The sequence below is a fragment of the Sprattus sprattus genome (assembly GCF_963457725.1).
Source record: "Sprattus sprattus genome assembly, chromosome: 13".
In the NCBI taxonomy this organism is placed as follows: domain Eukaryota; kingdom Metazoa; phylum Chordata; class Actinopteri; order Clupeiformes; family Clupeidae; genus Sprattus; species Sprattus sprattus.
In genome coordinates, this window is record NC_137911.1 from 13,814,419 (window position 1) to 13,834,908 (window position 20,490).

The 20,490-nt window shown below is 43.2% G+C and overlaps 2 protein-coding genes across 2 annotated transcripts in view; one reads left to right on the forward strand and one right to left on the reverse strand.

Annotated features, from left to right (window-relative positions):
- fancm (FA complementation group M) overlaps positions 1–20,490 on the reverse strand; it is a gene marked incomplete at both ends in the record, with an annotated part of 57,709 nt that overhangs the window by 36,504 nt on the left and 715 nt on the right. The window contains 3 exons of the mRNA XM_080850766.1: positions 19,496–19,654; positions 20,048–20,125; positions 20,299–20,471. Of these exons, the coding sequence (XP_080706892.1) occupies positions 19,496–19,654; positions 20,048–20,125; positions 20,299–20,471 (410 nt within the window). The remainder of the gene's footprint in view (positions 1–19,495; positions 19,655–20,047; positions 20,126–20,298; positions 20,472–20,490) is intronic.
- soul3 (heme-binding protein soul3) lies at positions 1,839–16,420 on the forward strand. Its single transcript, XM_080850767.1, has 5 exons — positions 1,839–2,394; positions 11,192–11,286; positions 12,913–13,054; positions 13,394–13,577; positions 13,958–16,420. The coding sequence occupies exons 1-5, from the start codon at positions 2,133–2,135 to the stop codon at positions 14,127–14,129; spliced, it is 855 nt and encodes a 284-aa protein (XP_080706893.1). The 5' UTR covers positions 1,839–2,132; the 3' UTR covers positions 14,130–16,420.

Below are 20,490 nucleotides of genomic sequence, written 5' to 3' on the forward strand. Positions count from 1 at the left end.
GCCTTTACTGTGGCATGTGTGTGTCCCGGCCACCACAGAAAATGTATTAGGCATGCTCAGTAAAGGAAAGAGATGATTGGATCGATAGAGTGGAGCCAGTAGACACTGGTGTTAAGCCAGCCAAGCGTATCAGTGCAACTATTAATATCAGCACAGCACATCCACAGGAGCAGAGAAGCAGCTAGGCAGGCCATGGAGAGATGGTCATTCTGCATGTTTGGGATGGACGCAACAGTTCCATTGGTTACGCGACTGCCGTTGCCATGGTGATGGAGGCCAATTATGACATCATAGATTCCAGGAAAAATACAGACAGTGTGGGCACCTGCAGCAATCTACAGTAATGACATACTTAGAGGATATTACTATGCGTTTGGGTTAGGACACATTATATTATATACAGTATATCATTATAAAAAAATACTGTTGTATATGACATGATGTAAAATGTGTACTGCTGACACATTAACAGAGAGAAATATTGTTTGTTTAGAATGAATATACTCTAATGCACTTCATCTGCAACAAATAAACAATGTGAATGGTCATCTGTTCAGTAAAACATATTTTTATTGTGCACTCAATCTTTGAACATATAATGGAGGACATGGAACATGAGTTTGCTTGTGTGTGTGTGTGTGTGTGTGTGTGTGTGTGTGTGTGTGTGTGTGTGTGTGTGTGTGTGTGTGTGTGACTGCTGCTGCTGCCCGGGCTACACACACAGAGGAAGATGCTTGCTGCCATAATTCCCCCGGCTTTAAGGGGTAGACAGGGAGTGCTGAATGGCAGCTGGCTGTGTCGCGACGGCAAACAGTACACTCCCCTGAGCTTATAACATCCAACACATACACACACATACACATCCACAATTCGCATTCTGTATTTCTGACACTAATGCTAGAGACAGACATCACATAGACATCTTTAGAGAGATGGACAACTTAAAGGGTCTTGGACACCAACTGCCCACAACTCACTTCTTTAGGCCAATGCATGTCATTTTTTTACGTTATCTGGAAGGTTATTCAATCATCTTGTATATTCTACGTAGATATAAAGTGATTTCTGACATTAATTTCTTTATGGATGATCTGTTATGAAGAAGAAAAAAGTTTGTGTTCAATGTCAAGCTCAGTAATATCAGTAATGAAAATGATTAATTAATTCTTTAGAATATTCACATATTATTGTATTAATTATGAATAGTAGTAGCATCAGTAGAAATTGTTATAGTTACATTTGTAAACAGGTAAGAGAGTATAAAAGGTATGTTAAACAGGATGAACAAATCTGACTTGATCACATCTGTGATGATTAAAAAAGAAAATTATTTGAGGAACACCATTCAGACATTAGGGCTGACATTACTCAGTTTTAATGTTTAAGCTTTTGACATTTAGTCATGTCTTGCATGGCATAGCCATGACGGACAAGACTTGCCAGGAATAAGTCCTTATTGAGCCCGAGGTGTCGATGTTATCAACTGTGGCTGAGATACATGTTTATCCGTTCTCTCATTGAAGCCAATAGATTAACGCCAGAGGTCGCTATTTAGAAGCAAATCACTTAAACGCAACGCAACTTTATTGTTTACAAAGCAAATCTAGATTAAACAGATGTATGTTTATACTGTGGCCGAATCAATGCTATGAATGTATCATTTAAAAGTGAGTCTTAATTGCTACTGCTTTGTATTGTGCCTTTCTCCCGATTTAAGCACAGGCTATCATAGTATCCCCCCCCCCCCCCCCCCCCCCCCAGAAAGGAGGGGTCAGACTTTAGGTCACGTGTTCTCTCATCCGCTCTTATAAACATCAACTTCAGTAGTCGACTGGAAACGTCACGTACCACACGAGTCGAAGTGTTGCAGTTTACGATAGCGGATACAATAGTGCAGGTTTAAATGTTACCTGTGCTCGCTGCGTGCGTAAGTAAGAACACTATGAAGGTAACTAAATGAGAAGCTACGAATGGCTGATTAGCTATCAGCTATTTTCACCGCCTTTCCGACTATAATTACGGGCTCTACAGTTCTACAGTATCTAGTGTAACAATATAGTATATTTTATTTATTTAGACGCTGAGATCAGTGGTCCTATAATAACAGGCACGAAATATAAGCGGAAGCAAGTATGGACCAGGGAGGTTGTCGTTTAAATGGTGGAGGGGGCCATAGTCAGGGTAGCGAGGACAACAGGCCGGGCATGGGATCCCAGTCCGGGATGATTACACTGGAAGATCTCGAGTCTTTCTCGGAGGACCAGCTCTCCGACTCCGGGAACGGGAGCCTGGAAGAGGGCGAAACCATGGAGGAGGACGACGACGAGAATCAGGACAGGCTGCTGCATTACTGGCAGGACGTGGCGAGGGGACATCGTGTGGAGGTGCCTGGAGGTAAATAGGCTTAAAGCACGGTGCTTAAACGGCGTGTTCTCGACTAGTTAACGAGCGACCTAAGTTAGCTTAAAAAAAAAACATACACCCATGTTGGCTGTCCGCGAGACACGCTTATGACAATAACAACGCTGGCCGTCCCCTTGTTCATTTCCTGTCCTATCGACCGACCTACTTTCTGCTGAGCAAATGAGCAGTTGTTTCAACAATCTCCTGTTTACATACATTGGTTTTAACTGTTTATTGTTCTTTGATATTCGGATACATTATAGCAGTTACATGTTGGCCAAAATAAGCAAATCATATATGTTTGGCTTTAAATAAACTCTGTACATTTAGGCTGCGACCACTCAAAACATTAAGCTCAGGGTCACAATGCACAGAACACGATTCTTATTTCCACCGCTAGGTTTGGCTGGTGGCGCTTAACTTAACAATTATTTAGTCAGTGATGAAGCTCGATGTTTTAACATCCTCCAGTCAAGATCCCTTTCTTCACATTTCTCGCAATTGTTTTGTTTCAAATACTTTTGCTCTTCAATTGATTGCGTTCTGGCAGGCCTATTACGTTTTCGTAGATTCAAATATGATCCTCGCTTCAGATTGAGTTGGAGGTGTTTCGCATTGTCTGGGTGGGTGTATGTTACTGTGACCATCTATCTATTTTGAATTACGGTTAATATAAAGCTGTTCACACAAGATAGATTTCTCTACACTACATCCATGCCTATATTCATACAACACCTCAATGTTCCACTGTCAAAACATGACCAAAATGGTGAACTGCTTAAAATCAAAGAGTGGTCTTTGTAGGAAATGGAATAAACAAAATCACCCATTAAGCACCTTGAGACCTCATTTTAAAGTTTGCTATAAAAATAAAAACCATTATTATTTTCCAAGACAAGTAGCCAATTAACTTAATTTGGGTTCATCAGCACCGGGGATTTGAAAGCAGGAAGGGATAAGCGCTGAGTGTCTGGTCTGCAGCCATAACCCAACAGACGCTCACACCATTTGGTCAGCCTGCCGCCTGCTCTTAGTCACGCAATGCCCTGGCTTTGTCGCTGTATTGTCAACGGGGAAGTGAATCAGCATACACATGTCTCACATACACAGGCTGGCATAGAGACACACACTCGCACATACATGCTGATGCTGATAGAAACCGTAAAAAAGAAAAAACATTCAGCATTATTGAACTGAGCAATGAGGGGTTAAACTAGTTTGAGAGAGCCGATTTTGCTTTGTGATGGTGGCGTTCTTCGAGAAGAGTCGGGGTACAGACAGTTTCACAAGTTGTGTGTGATTCTATAAAGCAACCTTACAGCAGTTACAAATGAAAACGTGTGACTGTCACCCTCAAGAACATGCAACACATGCTATACTACACCATGGTTTTCACTTTATCGAAACGATCCCCTAAGAAGTCAGATGATTACACCTGGATGTCAGCAATCAGACTAGCTGTTTAGGTTACAGCTGTGGCCAATATGTCAAGTCAAAATTATCATTTCTTTTCTTTATTTCTTAAGCATTAAGCTAGTAGTTTTTTTGCATGGATACCTGGAGCTCTACCCAACCTGTGATCTTACCAGTCTGCCAGTCAAACCACAACCCCCTGGACAGTCTGACCTACTTTTCTCCATGACTCAGCCAGACAGACATGGTCTGTGGTTGTAGTAAAACAGCAGAGCGGGGGGAAAAGGGAGGGGGTCCTGAGAATTTGAGCCTCGGACCTGCCAGTGATCTGTGACCAGTTCTACTCTGCGGTCTCGGCCCTGCACCTGTTGACACCATGCCCCTACATACAGGGTAGGGCTTTGACTTTTGCCTAAAAATCATATTCGAAGTTCGTTTGTTTATTAATATTAATATTCGAATATATTCAAATATTTATTAATAATAGTTTGACCATTAAATGCCTTCAGTAAGACCTATATGGTATAAAACTTAAGTTGTATATGTTTTGTCCACCAGAGGGCAGTGTATCAGTCAACGTCAATGAACTTTTAAATCATTTAAATTGAATTAACTGAAACAGACAGTTGTGATAACCAATCAGAATTCGAGTTGGCGACATTGGGGCCAGCTAGCAGGCATCACGTTGAACGTGACACGTACACGTACTTTGATTGGATACGCACTAGTGCGGCAGACTGGCGCAGTGCCTCCGGAAGTGCACATTTTAGTTGTCGAATGGTGGTGGTGAATTAGCGAAAACGTAAATTTCAGTTTATTTTCAACCCACAATGGCTGAAGGAGAAGGAGATATCGATCTGGTCGCTAATATAATAGAAACGCCATTTTCAAGACGGACCTTTCAAGAAAAAAATGGATATCATGAGGATCGGGTCAGTTTAATGTAACTGCTTTACAGGTGGGACAATACGATGTTTAGTGGACAAACATGTTTAAGCTCACATAGGCTACTTTCGGTGGATCGCTGAAGGCGTGAAATGCACGGACCACCACTGCCAATGACAGCCTTGCTAACGATCTCGCGATTCACACAACTTCATGCGTAAAAAAACTTCGGAATCTGAATTGAAAACAACGTTCAAGCAAAGACATTTACAAAAAAATAATGCCCCTAACAAGTTCGAATATTAAGGGCTGCCTAATATTCGTTCGCATATTTATTTATTTTTTGATATTCGAATTATATTCGAATTTCGAAGTTCGGAGTCAAAGCCCTAATACAGGGTGAGCGGATCTCACTATGGAATAGAGATTAGAAAAGAATGGAACAAAATGGAATACAATACAACAGTCTGGCGGCTACATGTAGCACCTAGACTAGGCAGTAAGTTATTCACATTGGTCAATCTGATGTCAATCACTGTCGCAGTCAGAAACATGAGGCAGATAAAAAGGCAATGTGCAAAATACAACACATGTGTGATACCAATTCTACCAATTTTGGTAATTTCAAAAGGCACCTCTCCCCTCAACTTCTGTTTTCTCATATCAAAACAACAAATACCATGAATGAAGAGCAACTAAAAACATTGCCTTGGACCAGACAGAAAGTCCTGTGGCCACGTCAGACTTGACGACAGTTTCCAATGACACCAAGCTGGGTGGGGGTGCTGGGAAGGGCGGTAAGGTGAATGCAGAGTTGTCCTGACCTACTTTCAGAGGCTATGGAATGTGGTTTTAGGGGCTGCCTTCACGGCAACGAAATGTTTTGAAAACAAGTTTTTCCCTTTTTCAAAACATTTTCAAAACATTTTGTTGTATATACAGGACACTGTTTTGAGGCAAAAATAGTGTAATGTATGAGTGACTGTAAAATGTGTGTGTGTGTGTGTGAATGTGTGTGTGTGTGTATATGTGAGAAAGCATATGAGTATATGTTTGAGTGTGTTTGTGTGTGAGCAAGTGTAATGTATAAATGAGTGTAATATGTGTGCATGGGTGGGAGTGCATGTGTGTATGTGTGCAAGTGTAATGTGTGAGTGAGTGTAACATGTGTGTGTGTGTGTGTTTGGAGGGCTATGTAGGGCTGTGGGAGTGTCCCTCTGCACCCTTGTGATATCTGGGGGCTCATCACCCCTCTGCCTCCTACTCCAGCTCTGTCCAAATCTAAATAAGAGTTTATAACCCAATCCCCCCCCCACACACACTCACACACACACACACACACACTTTATTTGGGGAGGGCGTGACACCTGACAGACATGTGGCTGCGTGTCGGCCTGAGGCAGAGAGTGAGAGTGCACCATCTTGTTTCTTGTTGGGAGAGCCTGACTCAAAAAAAAAAAGGAAAATCTACAGCTACCCTTTTAACCCTTCTGCTTCATTTGAAAGGCTTAGCAGAACTACTAGCACACACTCATGACTCACTTAATACAACCTGAACAGATGTACATACTAACATACTCTTTGGGCAGCAACCGCAGCCTGTGGATAGGCGATGATACCTATATTTGCTAATTTCACTCAAGCAGTACAAAACTCAATGCAGGGTGCACTAAAGCATAAATGGGTTGAGAAATTAGTGGATGTGGCAATGAAGTCCATATTTACTAGCCAATCACAATGATTTCTCCATACTGTATTAACGTTCATACAGAGCTCATTTATTGTTGTACCAGAGAGCGAAGAACAAATCTCCGGTTGTGAACTGAAGAGAGGAGACAGAGGTTCTTGTGCTGACATTAAAATCATTTAGAAAAATGTGTTGCTTTGAAGGAACTCATATACATAAATCATTTATACATGGAACTCCCAAGTCTGTGCGCAGACACATCCAAGCATTGCGCTGACCCACCCACCAGTGTCTCAGAATCTTGCTCATATCAAGTAAGCAAAATTATTTTGCCAAGTTATTACATTAGCTATGGGTTAAGCACAACAGACTTTGCGTGTTGCAAGCCATGTTGCCCATCAATGAAATTAGGGCCCTTAATATGTTCTGATTATACACTACATATATATATATATATATATATATATCTTATATGTACATTAGATGTTATATTATTCATTTATGCATGCACAAGTGTTAAGATGTAGGTAGTAGAACCAAGCTCCTGCTGGGACTCTCTGATTGTTTCAGGCCCTGACCCCCACAACCCCTGCAGGTACAGGTGAAGGTGGGCAGGTGGTCAGACCTTTGTACCCGAGGTGCCATCGGCTTAGATGTCCTTAGACATCCCTGTATGACACCTCAGCGTCATCCAGCCCTGGCTGTTGCCTCAGCCCAATACCTGACACTACAGGCTTAGCACTGAGCTGGTTCAGCGCTCTCACTCAAGGAGATTAAAGCTCTCAGTGGGGGGTGGGGTGGGGGGGGTTTGGCAGAGAGGCATAAGCCAGCAAATCCCATCCAGAAGTACTGTAGGCCAACTACACAGTACAGTTAACTGTACGCCACCCCCCACTTGCCCTCAATTTTTGTTTGTGAAAGGCATTTGGGATACAAAGTCCATCGGCTACTGTAAGAACCCCTCAAAGCAGCTATTGTCGTCGGTACAAAATTGGTCAGGCCTAATTACTGTATAAGAGGGTACAAGTGAGGGAGAGGGAGGGGAGGGGAGCCTTTATCGACTTGGTATTTGAATATCCAGGTCATAATTGTTTTGGACATGGAAGATGCCTGCAATGAGTTACATTGTGATTTGTGTGGTCGAAATAACAAGCATCGCTAAAAAGCTTCTCCTTTTCTCAATTTGTTTTACTTCATTCTTTTCAGCCTCCATGTCCAGCTTTCATATGTCATTTCAAGGCCCCATGAGCTAAGCACCCTTGCACTGTAGCACTTGGACAGGTCAATGCTCTGCCTGGGTCATCCTTTCACATATCTCTGAAGAAAGTGGCTGAACAAACTTTCCAGTCATGTCACAACATAACTCAATAATCCGCTTTTCCCTTGCAGTTCTCTATCCCTTCTGCATGACTTTGCTCTTATACAAACTGTGTCACCGGTTCAAATGAATGGCACAGATGAATTGAGGGCACCTCTCTGTAGGCCCAAAGTCTTGTCTCCAATGATGGTACAGTGTACAGTCTTAACAGCGATCTTAACGTTGTGTGGCAGTAATTGCAAGTGAGTTATGTCGGGAAAAGTGGACTTGACCATTGTATACACACACAAACACGCAATCCTGCTTTAGTGCCATCAACAGAAGGATTTGTCAAAGGTAGTTTCAGGATAACGTAAAAGAAAAGCCCAACCACCGTCCTCTTACACAAGAGTAGGGTGTGGCTTTTATAAGCCTCACCACGTTCCCTGTGGCCAAGAGAAGGTGTGCCCTTCTCATCGTGACGACCCTGTGGTTTAACGGCAGAATGTGTGGCCAGTGATAATAACCTGATGTAGGTTAAAAGGCATCTGTTCCCGTCTGCAGCCTTTCAATACGCACTCTTTAGCATTAAAACTCATGTCTCAGAGTTATGGACAGGAGACAATCCAGCAGGCTAAACCCAAGCTAGACTGCAGGTTTACCCGTATGTGTGTGTGTTTGAGTTTAAACGTGTTTCAATGCTGCATGTGATGTTTGCATGCAGACACAGACCATTGTGCATTGACTGTGTGTGTGTGTGTGGCGTGTGATCACAAACACCTCTCTTGACTAGCCTGAGCTGGCCTCTGTAGCGGTCACAGGAGGTAAAGGCTTACTGTGTGCACAGCTGTGTGTTACACAGCTACAGATGGCTGGCCCTCCCTACCCCTGCTGTGGGCCACGCGGCCACTTCCCCATACCTGTCCCTTCCCCGCACCAGGGCCATCCTGGTCCCTCTTATCAATGATTCACAGCCCTGGCCGTGTTCTGCTTCCAATCAGCCGACTCACCTCAATCCTGCAGGCATCAGATTTCATACAACAGCAATACCCATGTACATAGACCGGCAGGGGCAGGCACGCACGCGCTCACACACACACACACACACACACACACACACACACACACACACACACACACACGCGCGCGCGCGCTCACACACACACACACACACACACACACACACACACACACACACACACACACACACACACACACACACACACGCGCGCTCACACGCACGCACACGAGAACGCGCAGCTACAGCACAAAACCACAATACTGCCCCTAATAACATAGGAACAGGAGTCTGGCTCAGTTGAACCTGAACCCATGGTCAGGGCATATCGAATGTCATCTTGTATTTAAGCTGAAGAACACATGGCAGCATGCCCACTCTTCCCACTCTACATTAAATGCAGTCGCGGCTCAAACTAACTGTAAGCTCATCTAGGAAAGAGCTATGGTGCAAAAGCCCTTAATAACCTGGTATAATGATGCAGAGCCTGAAGTGAACTATTAGCACAAGGCCAACATTTAATGACAAACAAGTGAAATAGGTAAGTTAGTCTAAAGTAACTCTGTGTGTTATCATGCCACAACACACATATATGAAATCTGCCGAGGTCCAAGATGAGTTTGTCTCATGGAGAATGTGCACACGGGAAGTGCTAATCCATACATCATTGCACAATGAGACGGTTTCATGCAATCAGGCTCAGTCTCAATACTGAAACCACGCCATGTATCATCAATAAAGAGCAAAGGACAAACTGTGAAATGTTTATCATTCTATGGCACACGGAGATGAGAGGAAAGACTAAAACACAGAAGGCATAAGCCTTTGTTTTGGTAAGAAAGTCCTATGACTGAATCGATGACACTCACGCTAAGCACCTTGCACGTGATGCAGAATCTGGAAACACCCATGAACTTACCATCCCCTACCCCCCCACAAGGGTACATCACAGATACTAACCAATCACAGACTTATAAAGGACCAACCCATTAACTAATGACAGACTATTTATTCACATGTATCCAATCATGTTTAGCCATAAAGCAGGGAGAAAGGAGTGGTCAGACTCTTATTTGTCAACTGAAGCAGAGACTCCAACATCCTCAGTTGCTTTAACAAGCAGGTTCACTTTAGATGTACTGCATAACTGGACCCCAGCACACAACATTCATTCTTTGCCATTGCTTCCCCATAGCTGGATAACTGTACTCAGCTGGGTGTCTGTGTTTATAGAGCAGCATAGTGTTATATAAGCTAGTCTCCCTGTAGCTCATCTGGGAGAGCAATGTACTAATAACACCAAAGTCATGAATTTCGTACCCATATATCCCATCCATACTGATAAAAAAAAAGAAGTTTAACTACAATTCTGTAAGTTGCTTTGAATAATGGTGTCGGCTAAATAACTACATTTAAATGTAACTGTACACTGGGGACTCAGAACACTGGCTGCCAGCCCTCATTGAGGCCCCTATGGGAGGGTGGCTTGGCACAGCAACCCCTCTCTCTGCTGGAAGCCCCTGCTGCTCTTCTTTGCTTTGGAGAGGCCAGAGGGAGGCGGCCAGCGCTGACAACCAGACCAGAGGCGCGCTCAAATTTGGCAAAAACAAAAAAACATTTGAGGCAAACACGTTTTCTTTGGACTTTTGAATTTGAAGGGTTTTTGTATAAACATTCCAAATTGTTTGATCTAAATGGTAACCCTCAGTCCAGCAATCATGTTTGTTTGCAGAGATATTCTTCCTTAGACAATATTTTTGACTGTTTGCGAATGAACTCAAAGCAAACCAAAAACCGTTTGAAAAGGTTTTCAAAAATGTGCCTTTGTTTGCTATTTTGAATGCACCTATGATTCAGTCAGTCAGGCAGGTTGGATTGCACTCTATACCTTCACAGAAAATAACATGAGTATTGTTGGAGTTTGTTGGCAGTCAGCTTTACAGCTTTGCGCTGAGGAAACACAAACAACAAACAAGAAAAACATCTCAGCCCTAAGTAACACATTTGACCCACTAACAGCACAGCGGCAACAACAACAAACAAAACCCTTTCTGCTCTTAGGACTGCATGTGTAGGGCCAAACAGCCCAGGGGGTTTAAAGCGCAGGGGCGTCTTAAACCACAGAGTACACAGACACCAGACAGAAGAGAAAGTTGGCTCTGGACTAACATAGTACATTGCTAAAGTCTTTTTCCTCTAATGTGCTTTGTCAGGTACAGAGTGTACCAGTTGTGTATTATGTTGTTGCAGTAGTGTGTGGTAATGAACACCATTCATTAGCACGCCAGGGAAAAACACATCTTAGAGTCATTTCAAGTCTATGAACTATATTATTTCTCTGGTGTCTGGTTTTCTCTTGTTCCTGGTGACCTGGTTCATATTGTTTGAACTGCGGGGAAATTCCTGGCTGCTGTGCAGTTTTATGACTGCTTGTGTGTCTTGATACGCCGCCTCCATCTTATTCACCTACTGCTCTTTCTTCCCACAGACATGGCAGAGCCAATCCAGCAGCTCACCAGCAACAATAATGGCACACACACTCGCGAGAGGGTCCCCTTCTCGCTCATCACCCGAAAGGAGAAGGCAAGTGCACCAGACACACGCATACACACACTCTCTCTCTTTCTTTCTCCCGCTCACACACAGTAGCTCGCTCATACATACTCACAGTAAAAATACACATGCACACCTGTACTCTAAAGATTGAAGTGGTGTGGATTAACTAGGATAAGAACCACACTACCAAGCAACAACTTGGTTTAGAATAAGCCTTTACTGACACACAGCCTTATGTTGTTTTATATTCACACTCTCTCTCACACGCATGCACGCGCGCACACACACACACACACACACACACACACACCCACACACACACCCACACAAAGATACCTCCTATACATGGTAATGATTGACTAAGATTGCCCACTATCTGGCAAAGTAGTCTGTCATGACATATTCAACTTAGGTTTGGACAAATGGTGTTTTGTACTGCACTCACAGAAGGAGCTAGACTGCTGTATATCTGGCAGGAAAAAAAACCTCTGTTGTGTTTGTGGGAGGCTGTGTGTAGCGACCATCTGTTCATGCGATCCCAGCTTATCAGTCAATGGACCTCTGAGAACACATCTGGCTCACTCACTCTGTGTGTGTGTGTGTGTGTGTGTGTGTGTGTGTGTTTGTGTGAGAAAGGGCGTTGAGACAGGTGAGGCAAAGCAGGCAATTGCATGAGAAGGGATCCCCTGAGGACAGTGGATTCCGTGAGAAACCCCTTGAACTCTAGGCCTATGTTTTTGTTGCAGGAGATTACAAATGACATGTCCAGAAACCCCCTACCATAACCCCCATACCATAAGCTTGCTAGGAGCTTCATAGTAAGGCTACAGCGAGGCAACACCGTGAAACACAACTTCCTGCCACACTAGTCGAAGCTAAAACACACGTTTACGTCACATTAGTTTGCTGCAGAGATCTTAAGAATGGGATCATCTGGTCTTCATATACTCAGATTCACTCAACCCTTCACAACCAGGAGAAACTGTATGGGTCTCTCACACACTCACACACACACACACTCACACACACAGTCTTAAAGACAAACCCCAGTGTTGCTATGTCAAAATGACTCTTTATTGGCCTGTATACAGTCAGATGGGTCAGTAGCCTTGTACTTTTGCCTTTCCCCCACATTTCTTATCAGAGTGCCAACTGGGTAAGGAGCTCATACACTGAGAGTTGACTCATGCTCAGAACAGTCTTGTGTCACTTCTTTGAGTTAATTCTGCTCCTCACTGACACTTTTTCTTTGTGGGGCATGTGCCGTATGTGTGCTCATGTACGTTTGTAGGTTTTCCAAGGAATCTCTCTGTCCTTATTTTATACCATGCAGATGTTACATGCGGTAAGCCAGTTAGGTTTTGGTATAAATAATGACCTAGTTGGCTTAGCTGAGGAGCCATTAGAAAGTTCAGGAGGTGCGAGGTGTATGTGTCTGTGTGGTAAACACAACAAGTGTGTGTGTGTGTGTGTGTGTGTGTGTGTGTGTGTGTGTGTGGTAAACACACGTGACCACACCACCTTGGAACCAACAGCTCCACCCACTCTCTCGTGGTCAAATAAAAATCTGATATTCTCAGACAAATTGTGGTTGGGACTAATAAGTGGGACGTAGATTAATACTTGTCTGTATCCTGTGTGTTTTGACGACAGTGTGGGGATGTGCACTACGAGAAGCGCCACTATGAGAAAGCTTATTGGGCCTGCATCACGGTCTCAGAGGAAACGTACGAGCAGAGCATCTGCTACGGCTTCATGAGGATCATGAGATACATCTGCCAGCAAAACGCAACAGGTCACTACCCCCACACCCCTATACAAGTTTGGTTTACCATCACACCCATCAGGAAACTGTGAGGTGTTTCACAAAGCAGGATTATCAGCCAGAGTAAATGCATTGAGGGAAACCACATGTAGTGGCTCATCTTTTGGCTCAAGTCCATGTTTTAGTTTGTGGGTGTCTCCAAGATTTATGCTACCCAGCACATAACATCTTGCTTTGTGAAAAGCCCCACACTCAATCAAGGGCTTACTCATGGCGAGCCACAATATTATTTTGCCACGGCCATCACTGCATTGCAAGACAGATAATTCTGCTGACCGTTTCTGATGACTGCTCCCCTCCTCACTGCAGGTAACTACCTGGGCATGACACTACCCATCGTCACCGTGGTGCGCACCGATGAGACACGTAGGGACCTGGTGCGATCCGTGACCGTGGGCTACTTCCTGCCCGAGCGGCACCAGGCCCAGCCCCCACGGCCTATGGACTCGGACATCACCATCGAGGAGTGGTCCGCCGCCATTATCTACTCCAGGTGGGTGGGTTGATGAGGGCTTGACCCAGTAGTGCCAAGCAACCGCAACCAGTTCCCATTACAATTACAACGCATACACAAGTACCTAACACCATCCTTAACATGTGTAGAATTGCACTTGTAATCTACTACTTGTAATCTAATGTGAAGAGGGATCTTATCACAAAATGCCAATGTCCAACCACCTATGCCCCAGTGTCTCTTTCACATTCCTGAAATTAAACCTGTGAAGTGTGAACTCAAAATTTGGTAGTGTTTTGCTCTGCCTGTTGTATCAGTAATGGGAATCTGTATTCTACTCTAGTTCTACTTGTTTGTGCAGTAACTTCTTAGTTTTCTATTTTTAGTTTGAATTCATTTTGTATCTCTCCCTCTAACAGGGCTTTCACTGGTCCTACCAATGAAGTCACCATCATGAGTGAAATCCAAGCCATGGCAGAGGCGCTGGACACACCTGACGAAACCGTCAACGATACCTTCATTATTGCCGGTTACACCAACCCTGCCCACGCCAACCGACAGAACGAGATCTGGTTCATGGAGAAGAACTGAACGCCTGGATTTTAAACTTTATGGACTGCTCTCCCTTTATCCCACCATCCTCCCAGACTAACTCCACCCAAGTTCAATCCAAACTGACCCTTCTTGCCCCATTCACTGAGTCTAATACGAGGCTTTGGATAAAAGCGTCTGCTAAATGACTAAATGTAAACATGTAAACCCAGCACACCCTCTTGACCAGTTCCTAACCCCTCATACAGGCACACCTCTACCGTTCTCCCTTATTTTTGGAGTGCGTATTGGGCCGGGGTTGGGGGGTGGTGGAGTATTGTGACGGTACTGGACCTGGAAATGGGCTTAATTTACCTTAATGGTTTGTGATTTCAGGAAGATGATGAAATCATACAGTTTCTCATTAGCACAGCTTCATTGGTGGGCTATAGGGCTATTGTTAGCTACTCAAGGCACCGCCTCATCTTTGATATACAAAACCACCACCCCCCAACCCATCAGAAATTCTGTAGGAGATTGAGGAGACAAGGGGGGGGACTTTTGCTAAGAGCTCTGTAAAGAAAGAAGAGTGTGGAGAAAAAGTAATCGTAGTTGATCTTTTATGGATTTATGCTACGTTGAGGCTTGCCTGTTTCTCTGGCATTGCCATTAGAAGAAGGATTTCTTAGAGAATACCAGAAGTTGGACAGGTACTTTACAGGGGACGCCGGGGGATTATTTCAAGTACTGTCCAGTTTAATAACTACTGAGTAGTGACTGGTATATGTAGGGTGACATAGCACACAGATGGCTGCGGAAAGTAAACAAACCTGGGCAGTCTGATTTGGGTAGAACCACCCAAACCCCACATGTCCAACTTTAGATAGATAAACCGGCTGAATGTATGAGCGCTTACACACACACACACACACACACACACACAGAGGAGGAAATAGGAACGAAGCGCCACCCCTTTATCCTGACTACCTGGAAATCTCTGCGTCACTACAAACCAAATATTCCTATTCACACGTCTGACGTCTTGCTTTATGACAATCAAGCATGCCTCTTCAGCATGCCGCATTTTCTTGGTCCTCGTCGTCTAAGCCATGCTGTGTGAACATAGTCACACACTCCCACCGACTCACCTACACACACACACACACACACACTTTCTCTCTCTCTCACACAGTTTCTAATTATACCTCTATTAATCTATTTTTCATGTTACACGGTGTCAGTGTTAGTGATAAAGCACCTCTAGCCAGCTAACCTCGGCAACACTGAGATTTAGTAGGGGCAGTTAGAGCTTGTTTAAATGAGTCCATAGAGCTCACATAGAATGTGAAAGAGAGTTTGAGAACGAAAGAATGAGAGAGAGAGAAAGAACGAAAGAATGAATTAGAGAGAGAGAGAGCGCAATAGTGCTATTTTTGTTAAGTATTTTTAAAAGAAAAAATATTACATAAGGAAAATATAATAAAAGCTTTGGTGTTATTCTTTTCAGTGCATTTAGCTCTAATGTTTTAGGTCTGACTAATTCTACAGAGCAGATTTTAGAGGAAACTATTTTCTTTTTCTACTTTCTTTTTTATTTGATAAAGGTGACAATAGAAGAGAAGTACTTAATATTTGCTGATGTGATTGGGTTGGACGTGAGTCTTTGCACTGTGAGACTGTGTATCTCCATAGAAACCTTGTTGCTTAAAATTGTCATTGGAAATGTGGCATTGTTTGATTTTGTTTGCTTTCTGTGCATCCAGTAGTTTGTTTAAAATTGTTTGCCAAATTATTTGCATTTAAAGAGATAATTGCTTTCTGGATTGACCCAAAACCTGAACATGCTCAAGCTTTTGTAAGGTTTTTTTGCGTGTTGACTAACTTTACTTACGGTCCTGAGGAGTTTCCACTGGCATGGCAAAATCCCATCTTTACCTTGATTCACAAGTTACTCTGTTCTCAATCTTATCTTGCTCTTAAGCAACTTAATGATCCATGCCATAGCCAATGGACGTACCTCAGTCGCCATCTATTCTCTACCACATCTGCATTGTGCGAGGGTTGCCCGATGTTGCAAGCGGTGGCAGTCAGTGACAGGATTTTAAACCCGAGCTCATGCACCACAGTGTGACTGAGGGTTTGGGTTCTCGTCGGAAGAGCAAGAGACCGATTAACGACTACTGCTACTGCTACAGTTCTGGTGTTCTTGGATCATTAAGCTAGACAGATTTGTTGGTTGTTGATTTATTTTTCTTTCCCCAAGTGTTTTGTAAAAGTGGGTTGTATAGTATCTTAGTCTGCAATGTGTATCAAATAAGAGCTACTGTGGATTTATTGATTATTTTGTTAATGTTCAGTTCCTTTTTATAAAAATAAATAACTATGATCATAAACCCCATGAAGACTTTCTTGTATTTAAAAAAAGGCAAAAAATCATTAAGATAAAGCTAGTTATGCTAAATCTTCCTTTGCACTCTTTTTAGGTAGAAATGACAACCCGTTTATAACATTGCAAACCACGTATGTTCACACTGCGGGCGAACCAAAATGGAGATCTCCTGAGTCAAAGACAGTGTGTAGGCCTGGGGCCGTATTCACAAAGCCTTTTATCTTACCACTAGGAGTGCTCCTAACTCGCGCTAAAACCTTTTACGTAGGAGTAATTTCTTAAAAGTGATTCACAACGGCTCTGAGACCTACTCATACTAAGGATAATACCAACTCCTAAGCTTAAGATAAAAACTCCGTTGCTATGGATGACGTCGCTTCTCATGCACGAGTTTAGAAGGGGTGAGGACGGTGATTGGTTGTTGACAGGCTCTCTCATTAAAAACTCATTCGTGACGTCTCTCTAACAATCCCACTATATCGACTGAAAATAAGAGAATAACCTAGGCTTCAAATTAAGTCTTATTAAATAGTTATGGACAGTGCAGTTAGCAGAATGCACACGCATGATGACAAGTTTGTGCATCCAACGGGAATGACACTTTGCACGTTAAGAGAAATATAAAGCGATCAATATAAAATATGGCAATTGCATGTAATCAAGGCAGTAATAATTAAAGCACCCAGCAAACTGTTAGGCTATTATATTTCCAGCCCTTGACCACTTCAAATATCAGCACATGCGGCCCTTTAAGCCCTCCAATCTTAATTGATCAAAGCGAAACGAACGTGAAACGTATAGCCTAAGCGAAAGCCTACTGGTCCCAGGACCAATAGCCACTGTCACCCCAGCGGCATCCAGCTGGTTAGTTCTCAAAAACCTGCTGCAGACCGCTCTCCGTTGAAATGCACAAGTCATCGGTACATCCAACTGTTGGATGATGTGGGGTCTACAGTGCGTTGATAGTTTGATGAATTAAACGGCTGAATGATGATTCCCAGTGTCGTCATTTGCGTTTTCCGCGAAGCCAAATAGGCTATCTTTATGTTTCCAAACATTTCACTTCGGGACACATCGTTGTTTAAAGGCGTCATTGCATCCCGCGCTAATTCTACGACAATATTAATACCTTCACGGTTTAAGCAATGTCTTTTATCAATTCCAAGTCGGCTGCAGCCATCTTACGATTTTTTGTGAATAGGTCTTAGTGACTTAGGAGTCCTCATGAGGAGTTTTAAGCTGTCCTAGACTTAGGTGCTACTTTTAGGGATAAAATATTTTGTGAATTGCTCTTAGTAAAAAAAATTAGGAGTCCTACATTTAAGACTGACACGCCCATTATTTTTAGGAGTTTCTCCTAAATTCGCCACTTATGAGCTACTTTTAGCCCTAATATTCTTTGTGAATACGGCCCCTGGTCTATAAATAGACCTCTCCACTGTTATGAGTGAGCCACCTATTGTCTCTTCATACAAAAACCTACACTTCCTTTCATACTCCACCCACTCCATACTGTCAGGACAGCCAGAAGGGGTGATGGCTCGCCTGTCAACACAGGCACTTACCAGCCATACAATGCCACGTTTTAGGGGTCAGTCCATGCCAGGTCACCTAGAGCCTCTTTGATTGTGCCATGGAAAAATTCAGTTCAATTTGTCCTTTTTATTATTGTAGCTGTGTAGAATATCCACCCAATAGGTTTTGTGTTAAAAATTTGTAAAGTTGGGCCCCAGGTCGAAAAAAAAAATCCAGTTATTTTTTGCTGGTCTGAATCCACATAGCTGAAATGTATGTATGCTTGATGCTAATAACATCCTCCAGATAATGTCTACTGAATTTCAAATTAATCTTTTTTGCTTCATATAGCTATTACATAAATAAGAGCAGGACATGTTTCATGATTGGGCTCACAAACATCAATGCAAAAATAAATATCCAAGTTATTTCTTAGTATCTCTTTTCCAAATTGTGATCATATGTAGTACTTGCATAGATCTATTCATCCTGAATTATATTGTCAGAATCAGAAGCTCCACAGTGATATCCAAATGCCCTCAAAGTGAAAAATCCCACTATAAGTTCTCATAAGGGAATAACACTATTTGCTTCAAGTACCAATAATTACAAATACACATTCATATATTTTAAAATAAAAATTGTGCTATTTCTTATTCACTGTGAAATAATTGTACGCATCCCACTGTCTCTCTTTGGGGTAGTCTGAGGCCTTGGCCTAGTCACACAGGTGTCCCACATTGTTCATATGCCCCTAGATTAAGACAGTGGCCGGCACAGGGGTACTTTCTCTAGGTAAGCTGATGCGCCCTGACATTGGCAAGCCTGGAGGCGCCCCAGGGGGGGTGGTGGTTGTTGGGATGGCGGCAAAAGGATTGGCTCAAACAGTGCAGCATTCCGCCTCTTCAGTGGTTCGTGAGAGATTAGTCTGAGAGCCTCTGTGTGTTTGGGTGAGTTGTTCCTAATGAGCTCATTTGTGAAGCGAAACAAGGGCTGGGCGAATTGCACACCAGGGAACTAGGACTGCTTAAGACACACAATGCTTTAAAGGTGACGGTGGGATTTGGGAAGGTGACACCATCTGTAATTGGATGCAATGTTTTGCTTAAGACAAGGTATTTACAAAGCTCCCTAATCTGCTGCTGGCTGTGGGTGGTCAGTACTGCTAAATGAATCAATATACAAGCTTGTTACACAGTTTTTCAGTTGCAGGCATAGTTTTGACAGCACTGATCATGTTTAAATCTCCATGAGTAGAAGAAGACACAGGGCACATTTCTGCCTCACAACTCAAAGCACTACTCACAGTCACCACACTGTGGCAGCACAACCACAAAAGCATATTCGGGAAAAGCTCAACAGCTCCACCTAGCACACCTTCTTTGGCCATCTGAGAAGACAGTCCCAACAGTTCCATCTTGTGGGCAAGCAAATTAGCACTTGGGCAGCAAAATGAGGAAAATAAATGCAAAAAACATTTCAGTGAATGAACTTAGATGAGAGAGTCCCCAGAGTTTCCTACCTGTAGAAAGCGTGTCTGGTATCCAGATAAGGACTCCCCCAGAGGGACAACCACCTTCTCCAGGCTGCGCTGGTGAGAATGGGCCTTGATGTCTGGACTCTCTTCCGATCGCAGCTCAATGTGGGAGATGAGCAGGTTGGAGATGACCTGCTGAACTGCCTAGGTGGACATAAAAAATGGCCAGTAGGACACTTGTTTCTGTTTGCTTGAGTTAATGGCACATATTGGGTTTAACTCATGTGGTAAGGAGGTCACTGTTAACTGGTAAAAAAAAAATGTGTGTGTTGATGTCATATGTACGCAGCAAAAAAGTGCACTTTAACACTCAAATTCAAGACAGCATCCACAAGATGTGATGCAACTATGTACTGTTTAAAAAAATAACTTAAATCCAAACAGCGACTATTAGAATTATTTTTCTCCATCATGCAGCTTTTCTTTCATACAGAAACTGCAGATTCTCAAAAGCAGACTCATGCTGGTAGCAGGGACGATAAAAGAGAGGCAGAGACCAGCCGCTTTTAATGACAACGCAGCTGCAGACTTGCTCACCTTCATGTCTCCTCCAGGGGTTGCACTAAGAGCCAGCACACGGAACTGACGTGTCTGGTTCCCCAACTCCCTGACAACCTGCAGAAAAACACAACACATACATATAAATTTTTCCTTTATCTGAAGTTTTGTATTGAACTACTAGAATCGCAGATGTTGCACTGCTAAATATATGTTTAGTTATTTGCATGCATTTAATGATGATCTGTGATCCTGCACTGACAGCATGTGGTCTTATTGTGTCTGTGTACCTGACAGTAGGCATGGTTTCCTGAGGCTTTGTGGGCTTCATCGATCACCACACATTTCACCTGGGTTGCAGGGCAGGTGTTTCTCGACAGGTCATTCACCATCACCTGCGGTGTCAGAAAGAAAATCCTCTTCGATCTCCACAGCTCCTGTCTCTGGTGTGCAGGTGTGCTGCCTGAGAAAGGTCAACTTGA

Bases quoted from the DNA above. Each gene is read 5' to 3' on its own strand.
- soul3 (XM_080850767.1), top strand. From the start codon at position 2,133: ATGGACCAGGGAGGTTGTCGTTTAAATGGTGGAGGGGGCCATAGTCAG. The intron at 11,287-12,912 runs GCAAGTGCACCA...TTTTGACGACAG, and splicing joins TCATCACCCGAAAGGAGAAG to TGTGGGGATGTGCACTACGA. The intron at 13,578-13,957 runs GTGGGTGGGTTG...TCCCTCTAACAG, and splicing joins GCCGCCATTATCTACTCCAG to GGCTTTCACTGGTCCTACCA.